The following is a 7,941-nucleotide window of genomic DNA, read 5'->3' on the forward strand; positions in this document are numbered from 1 at the left end:
CAGTGAACGCCATCTGTAGCACGATGCTACATTTTAGGATTACGTATGCTCCAACAAGGTCCACTTGTGTGGATATCTACTTGCTGAAAACGAATCCTGGCGTAGCCAACCTCAACGTGATAAGCACGTTAGCTTAATCGCGATCCGCGTCTGGCAGTTTCGACAGAAGACAGACCACTTCGAATTATTTGAAAAGTAAGTATGTTATTAATTCTCTAAATTGTTACCGAAAAATTTCTCCCCCTGTATGTCTAAGTTCGTTCCTTTATAAGGGTATGGGCGAATGATTTATTTCAAATCTATTGATTTTTCTTTTGGATCAACTGCGCTATGAATACAGTTAATTACGATGAAATAGTATATCAGTGAGTAAGGGGGCTAGTTGGTCACGAGAACGTGGGATATTGAGACCTTGAGCAGGGGGTGGCACCCCATTTCGCCGGTCCAAATGTCTCACTAGGGTGTTTATTAGCGACAGTTGTCGGCTTTATCGTTCGCGAAATTTTCCATGCTGATAAGTTTCGGAAACGGCGCACGTGGCACTCAGATTACGTCATTCTGTTTGTTTTTGATTGCCATAATAATCTTCTTGATAGTTGAAAGTGTCATTTTTTCATCATTTATTAGGCTTAGTGTGGAATCGTGCCAAAAGTATTGTAAAAAAAGTTACTATTATCATTATAAGGTGGCTAGTTCTAAGGCTGGTAGGACACGCACCTTCACTCCTTCCTATCCTAAGCTAATCTTCGCATTTCCTTAAAACTACAACATCCCGCATTTTTAACTATTTGCGAACAGTAATGTAATCTATGCCTTCTTCTACTCCTCTTAACTGCTGTTACTTACTGCCTCTAGTATGTCTTTGACTAGACCTTCATGTCTACTTTTTCTTCATTTGCATACTAGTATATTTACTTTTATTTATTTTCTTGATTGATAAGTTAGTACCGCTTCCATTTTATTTAAAGCTATCTCTAACTTCTCCTTGCTAGATGCTACTACTGCTATATCATCTGCAACTGTAAGCATAGTAATCTTTTGTTCCTGTGTATCTATTCCTACAATTCTACTGTCTTTAATGATGTTGGTCGCGTCTTCGATTTATAGATTAAAAAGCAGCGGTGACAGTGTGCATCCCTGTCTGACTCCCTACCTAATATTTACTTCTCTACGTTGCAGCTCCAGCTCAACAACTGCCTGTTGCTCTTTATACAAACTAAATATCACTCTTCTCTCTCTGTAACTCATCCCTACATTTTTAAGTATATTTAACATCTCATCCCATTTAATAGTGTCAAAAGTATTTTCTAAATCTACAAATCTCATGTACGCGCTCTTTCCTATATTGTATAAAAAATGCAACCATTATCATTTATTCATTTTGAGCTAACAAAATTTAGTTGCTTTAGGGAGTACACAAGGTACCTGTTCTCTGGAGCTATTGGGAACATTTCCAAACCTCTTTGTTTTTGTCGTTATTTGACATTGGTCATGATCATTTTATTCATTATAATAAGGGAAGGAAATAGAATCAACAAGTGTATATCAGTCTAATAAGACTAACAGAAATAGTTCAATGTATTGTTGGTTATAAATGTAATCACAACTTTTTTCTACACATATAACAAATGCCATAATTTTCCTAATTAACAATAAGAAATAGCGAACGTATGAGAGAATCCACTTAAACACAATAACACTGATTAATAAAAGATTGAATTCGTTAATCTTGATCAACAGCAAATTCTTCAGGAACATCTTCATCACTGGGAACATAATCAGTTGTTATAATTGAAAAGCTTACAGACTGCTTCAAAGGATCGTCTCCTCCCTGTAAAAAATATTTGGCAATAGAAGAGTGATACTTAGTTTGTATAAAGAGCAACAGGCAGTTATAGAGCTAGGACTGCAACGTACAGAAGTAAAAATTAGGAAGGGAGTCAGACAGGGATGCAAACTGTCACCGCTACATTTTAATTTATACATCGAAGACGCGATCAACATCATCAAAGACAGTAAAGCTGCAAGGATAGATACTCACCAGTATTAGCTCCTAGCAAGAAGGATTTAGAGATAGCTTTAAATAAAATGCAAGCCGTACTAACAGATCAGTACTGTATGAAAATAAATAAAAGTAAACTAAAATACTGGTATTCAAGGGAAGAAAAAGTAGGGAAAGAACGAATATAAAGATATGAGACGAAAAATTAGATGAAGTGGCTGATTTTAGATATCTAGGAAGTCAGATAAGTCAGGATGGAAGGAGTAGTAGGGATATAAAGCAGAGGATAGCGCAGGGTCGTATCGCCTTTAATAAAAAGAAGTCACTATGTTCGCAAACGGTTAATTTAGAAATTCGAAAAAGGTTGTTAAAGGTGTATGTTTGGAGCACGACGTTGTACGGGTGCGAAACATGGGCGGTGGGCGCGGCGGAAAAGAAAAAGTTAGAAGCGTTCGAAATGTGGTGTTATAGGCGGATGATGAGGATATCGTGGGTAGAAAAGGTTAGAAATGAAGAGGTATTGGAAAGAATAGGAGAACGGAGGACTCTATGGAAGTCAATAAAAAATAGGCGAGGTAGGTTGGTAGGGCACCTACTTAGGCATGAAGGTCTAGTCAGAGACATATTAGAGGCAGAAACAGAAGTTAGGAGGGGTACAGGTAGTCCTAGATTAGATTACTGTTCGCAAATAGTTAAGGATGTGGGCTGTTCTAGTTTTAGGGAAATGCGTAGATTAGCTGAAGATAGGAAAGAGTGGAGGTACGTGTCCAACCAGTCTTAGGACTAACGACCTTATGATGATGATGATGATATATTCGGTACAGCATTAACATTGACTTACGGTTATTTGCTTATGTGATCCTTTATCATGTTCTGTAACCTTCTTCTTTCTTGCGGTGGCTCCAAAATCCCTTTGTCTCTTGAAATTGGACCATTTCATGTTGTTATCTCCATAGTGAATGTTCATATTAGCTGCTGAAGATGTCTGGAATTAAAACGCTATTAAGTTTCAGGGTTCTGTAGTTAAATAACCTCAGTGGAATCCTAGTGGTGAACACGATGCCTTGTGTTCTCCCTGTATTGGTACATTTCGATTGGATTTTGTCTAAATTTAGATGTTGGTAGTCACAATAAAAGAAAGTCTTATTACCATTTCCGAATGGGAGTCAATTTCAACCATGATGTCGGCAAGGTTTACTTCTCCTCCTGGAATCAGTAGCAACTTAGGTGCAGTAACTGTTTTAAAATTAAAATGGCTGCTTCTAGGTAGAACCAGTTTCTGAATATTCCTAGAAATCATTAAATAATAAAATGAACAATCAATTTACTACATTTTGAAGGACTAAACGTTAATAAGGAAGGAGTTATAACTAGTGATTAGTGAAAATGTTAGATCAAGATCAAAACTGTCTTTGTACCAGCAAGAGTAATGTCAAGATCAAACGAACAAGACCATTATGTAAGACCAAGATCAAATACGCAAGACTAATTGATAGTTCCCAAATAAATTCGGTGAATTTATGAGTTAAATTGTTTGAAACAATTTTAATATATTCTTTCTTGGAACAAAACAACGTTAGTTTTTGAAATTTAAAGTTGCTTAACTAGATTTTAAAGATAAACTTTACCACTGTTTGAAAATAGGGATTTACAAGAATGTCCTCAGAGTAAGTGCTCCTTGTTCCTAACTAACTTTTTTTCGATATTTTTTGCTTCTTTCAAGTACGTTGTTCTATTTTGTTCGAGATTATATCAGCGAGACCAAAACCAAGATCAAGACGAGAAGAATTTGAGCAAGGTCTTCGCCAAGACTAATACCAAGACTGGGACAATCTTGGTATAGGTCCTAGGTTGCTCATCACTAATTATAACATGACGAAGTTTCTCATATTGACAGAGTTAAGTTTAAGTTAAACACGTTATGTAAGGTTATATTACTCTAGGTTGGGTTAGTAAGGTTGGGTTATGTTGTATTACCTTGGTATGTAACAGGGTGCCTTAAAATGGTAATTGGTGTGATAGTCTTGGGCAATTCCATCGATCAATAACACGTCCTCGACCATGGCTGGCATAATCAATATCTTGTAATGGTTGATATCAGGTATAAATGATTCCGCAAGAAGGTAGAGAATTGCACTTTTTGATAACGATTGAAAAGTTGGCACGTTCATTAAAATCATTGGTCCAATTCTTATTGCAACGGTTTTCCACATTCGCGATTCTAATCTATTCAATGAGAACAATTTTTCAGTTCTGAACATTAAGACCAATAATCACGAAATTAATGAAACACTTTGACATGTTTTTAGTAGTGGTTAATATGAAATATTAATATGAAAATTCATTTTAATTGTTTTTACACACTACAAACAACAGCAACGAATTTTCCCTGATTAACCTGACGTAGTTTGTAGTGTGTAAAAAAAACTGAAAATGAATTTTCATATTAATAGATCATGAAATATTTTAACAGTAGACCTTTCAGATTGTAAGCAAATTTAGTGAACAGCTCTACAATAGCACTGTAGGACAGTATGTAGACCGTTAGGTTAGGCCAGGTACAGTATCTTTTGATTTAGAGCAGATACAGTACCTTTTCCGGCATTAATCGACTTTATTGATTATAATCTAAACTATACTTCATTTACTTTCTCTAGCGATGTGCCCCTTCCAATGTCTTGGATGCGCGCTGGCAAAATCGTTAAGTAGGGAGAAACAAGCTCATTATACTCTCGACTCTTGTTCATTAAACATACTTTTTCATACAGTACCTGCCAAAAGTTTTGTTCAATCATGAACAGTAGTGCGAGTCGAAAACAAGCGTTAAAGTCTTTAATATGTCTTCAAATATAAATAAACATCTCGTTGATATTTTCAGTAGTAAATGGTACCAATAACAGCACATTTGAGCAATGCAATTGTAGTGGATAAAATGGTCAATTTTTCCGTTCAGTACTGTACAGATTATACGCTCCTCACCGGTTAAGAGTTTGGCCGAGAGTTGTCTCCTTCCCTCGCTGGCCTAGTGCTGTTCTTTTCTACTTTGCGCCGGTCAAACTGAAGGTCATATCGCTACAGAAAGTAAACGCAGTATAACTCATGTTTGAGTTGTTTAGTCGTTTCACTGAAGTAGTGCTGGATTAATATTGAAACAAGATGTTTTTTTTTTACCCGTTTGCAGGATTGTAGAATAAACTGAATGCTGAACGGAGGACTTCTTTAGAAATTATGTAAGTTTGTACGGTGGTTTCGGCATATATTGAACAGTCGCATGGTCGTCCCGTGAGCACTGACAGTTCTCCAAAACTATTTCCGGAGGTGATATACTCTTCAAACATTTCTTTGTAGTTCATATTGTTTATAAAATCAACGATAGGTAATCTACCATAGTGTGTCATTTCATCTATCGTCTTTTGATTTGGAGTGTATGACAGTTTTAGTAATCCTACAAGGTGAAAAATAAAGTATCTTTTATTATCTTACAACAGGACTCATTTTGAGACATCGTTCAGCCGTTTGTTCGACACTCCAGAAAAAACTTCTGGGTGTTTCGTTATTTCCACCAGCTACTACTGATAGTAACGGTACCTTCAGACTACGACAGAGAGTAGGTAGGAAGACTCTCTTCAGCTTCCTTTTAGGAATCGTAGCAGTGGATGGGGTGACGGTTGAGGTGAGAAAGATGAGACGGACAAAGACTTAAGAGAGTGAATTATTGTCTGTGGGAAATATTATTGCTATACTACTGGAATATAATTAAGCGTTTGGCTAAGTGATCCAAGGAAACCACAGAAAAACTTGGGACAGAACAGACGCACCCGGAATCGAACCGGCGTCCTCTCAAGTGCTAAGCAATGGACTAAACCACTAGGCCAAGCCGTTCGATAATTCATATCTTCTAACAGAAAATTAAGAAACGTTACATATTCCTTTCAGATGATGCTGGTGGGGTATTGTCGCATCAAAATAATAAAAACAGCGTCAAATTAACAAAATTACCTACCAGATATAACAATGTAGACTCCTTTAGAAAGCTCTCCTTCTACGCATATCATGTCACCCAAGTCAAATATTTTCGTGATAACGTTATGGAATAGGTAGTCTGCCAAATTTTTGTCTCCGCCAATCCATGACATTTCTCTAAAGAGTTCTCTTGGGGTGTTTTGGACAACGGACTTTATTTGTTCTACATAGCTGATTTCTTGCATCACACTATTTGTTAGGTTCCTGTATTCAAATTCGTCTATCCAACCTGAAAACTCAAGCCCAAAAGCATATATTTTATAGGCCATTGCGACAGTAGATGAGTTGACACATTGTTTTAGAAAGAGGGAAATTACATAATGAGTAGTTACCCACCGGAAGTTTTTAACTCTATTACGACCTCTTTAACGGAACTTAGCACCACCATACAGGCCTGTTTAGTTTTTACAGTGTTTGCTATCCAAGGTAGGTCTTTTTGGACAAGGCCAAGCTGTCTAGTCACTGCTAGCCTGTCAGATTTAATTCTTTCTAAGCAATCGTCACGTATGCTTTTGTTGTCAACAGTCTGATATATCATTTCTTCAAGTCCTTCATCCCCTGCAACGTAACCCTGAAAATATACATTGCTATTTAGGTGTAGGTATTAGGTAGATGCCTAATTATTATTAGTATGTATCGTATTCTCAAGAAAAACGCTGTAGTATCGGCTGAGGATAGAGACCGGGTCCGAATGGATGGCAGCCGACCATCTATACCGCTAGGCTGTTACCCCTTGTTGTAAAATGGTAGGTATTAGATGCTTAATTGCTTATCAATGCTTCGCTATACTACTTGGATAGATCTAGATAGTTCTTTTGACTAGGTATAATAAAAGATTAGAGGAAACTCTAACCTTTCCAATTTCGTATGCCAACATGATGCGATTGTGCGTCCTATTAACTTTATAACTTCTGAATTTTTGGATTGCTACCCCTACTATTTTGACCAGTCTAACTAGTCGCACTAAGCGTAGCACAAAGAAGGCTATCTTCAGTTTATCGTTGGACATCACACGGAAACATGAGGGAAACATCAAACAGATTCCATAGCAAGTATGAAAAAATATCACGAGAAGGATTATAAAGTCGGCAATGTTCCACAGCGACCTAAAAAGAATTTAATTAATGAAATGATAAAATTATGACCTTATGATGATGATGATCTGACTTGGATCATTATTTCGAATGTATTAGTCGTTATCAGCACTCTGTAGACATGCTCGATAAATTATTGTGCAAATCGAAGTTGTTCCCTAAAAGCATGATCTTATACAGTAAAAGCTCTTTATTCGCGGGGTATGCGTTCCATTATATGGCCCGAATATATAAACCGTGGATATGGAATGGTAATTGGTATGGAATCATACTGGATAGGTTCTAAGGTTCCAAAATGAAACCAATATGTATCAGAATAAAATCAATTTATTGATATATTCGTAATTAAAATTAATTGTTATAGTCAGCTTTAGGCAATTTAGTGATTTTTTCTTGTTTTCAATAATAGTACTCAAAAGATGCTGATACGTTAAAAAATAGCACCGAATCCTTTTCTACTTGGTTAGATTTTTTATAAAATATCAACTATGCATACTCAAAAAATGCTGATACATTAAAGGGGTTCATTAGTACACGCGCCGTAGAGTAAAAGCATGCTTATCGGTTCTAGATATCATGAGTTTAATATTTCGAACAGAGGTTTGAAATTTTGTAGTAAGATAAATAAAGCTTTGTTCTAAAGCTTGTCGAAGGCCATTTTTTTATTTTTTAAGTTTCTATTGAAACTACCTGTCCTACAAGAAGCATCAACTTTAAGCACTTGTAAAAGCTTTTAATGACCATATTATTGAAAACCAAAAACGTACCAAGTTAGTGTGAACCTTTGTCTGTTACCATACAAAAAATTAGATATTTATCTCA

At 36.3% G+C, this 7,941-nt stretch overlaps 1 protein-coding gene across 1 annotated transcript in view; it reads right to left on the reverse strand.

Moving 5' to 3' along the window:
- Positions 1-1,723: 1,723 nt before the first annotated feature.
- The window catches only part of LOC108740030, a 28,392-nt gene continuing 22,174 nt past the window's right edge, over positions 1,724-7,941 (reverse strand). Inside the window, exons 17-24 of the mRNA XM_025980498.1 lie at positions 6,879-7,131; positions 6,362-6,596; positions 6,006-6,254; positions 5,174-5,447; positions 3,980-4,228; positions 3,153-3,291; positions 2,844-2,987; positions 1,724-1,831 (exon numbers count right to left, since the gene is read on the reverse strand). Coding sequence (XP_025836283.1) covers positions 1,724-1,831; positions 2,844-2,987; positions 3,153-3,291; positions 3,980-4,228; positions 5,174-5,447; positions 6,006-6,254; positions 6,362-6,596; positions 6,879-7,131 — 1,651 coding nt within the window. The remainder of the gene's footprint in view (positions 1,832-2,843; positions 2,988-3,152; positions 3,292-3,979; positions 4,229-5,173; positions 5,448-6,005; positions 6,255-6,361; positions 6,597-6,878; positions 7,132-7,941) is intronic.

Source organism: Agrilus planipennis, unplaced genomic scaffold (assembly GCF_000699045.2).
Source record: "Agrilus planipennis isolate EAB-ADULT unplaced genomic scaffold, Apla_2.0 scaffold263, whole genome shotgun sequence".
In the NCBI taxonomy this organism is placed as follows: Eukaryota; Metazoa; Arthropoda; class Insecta; order Coleoptera; family Buprestidae; genus Agrilus; species Agrilus planipennis.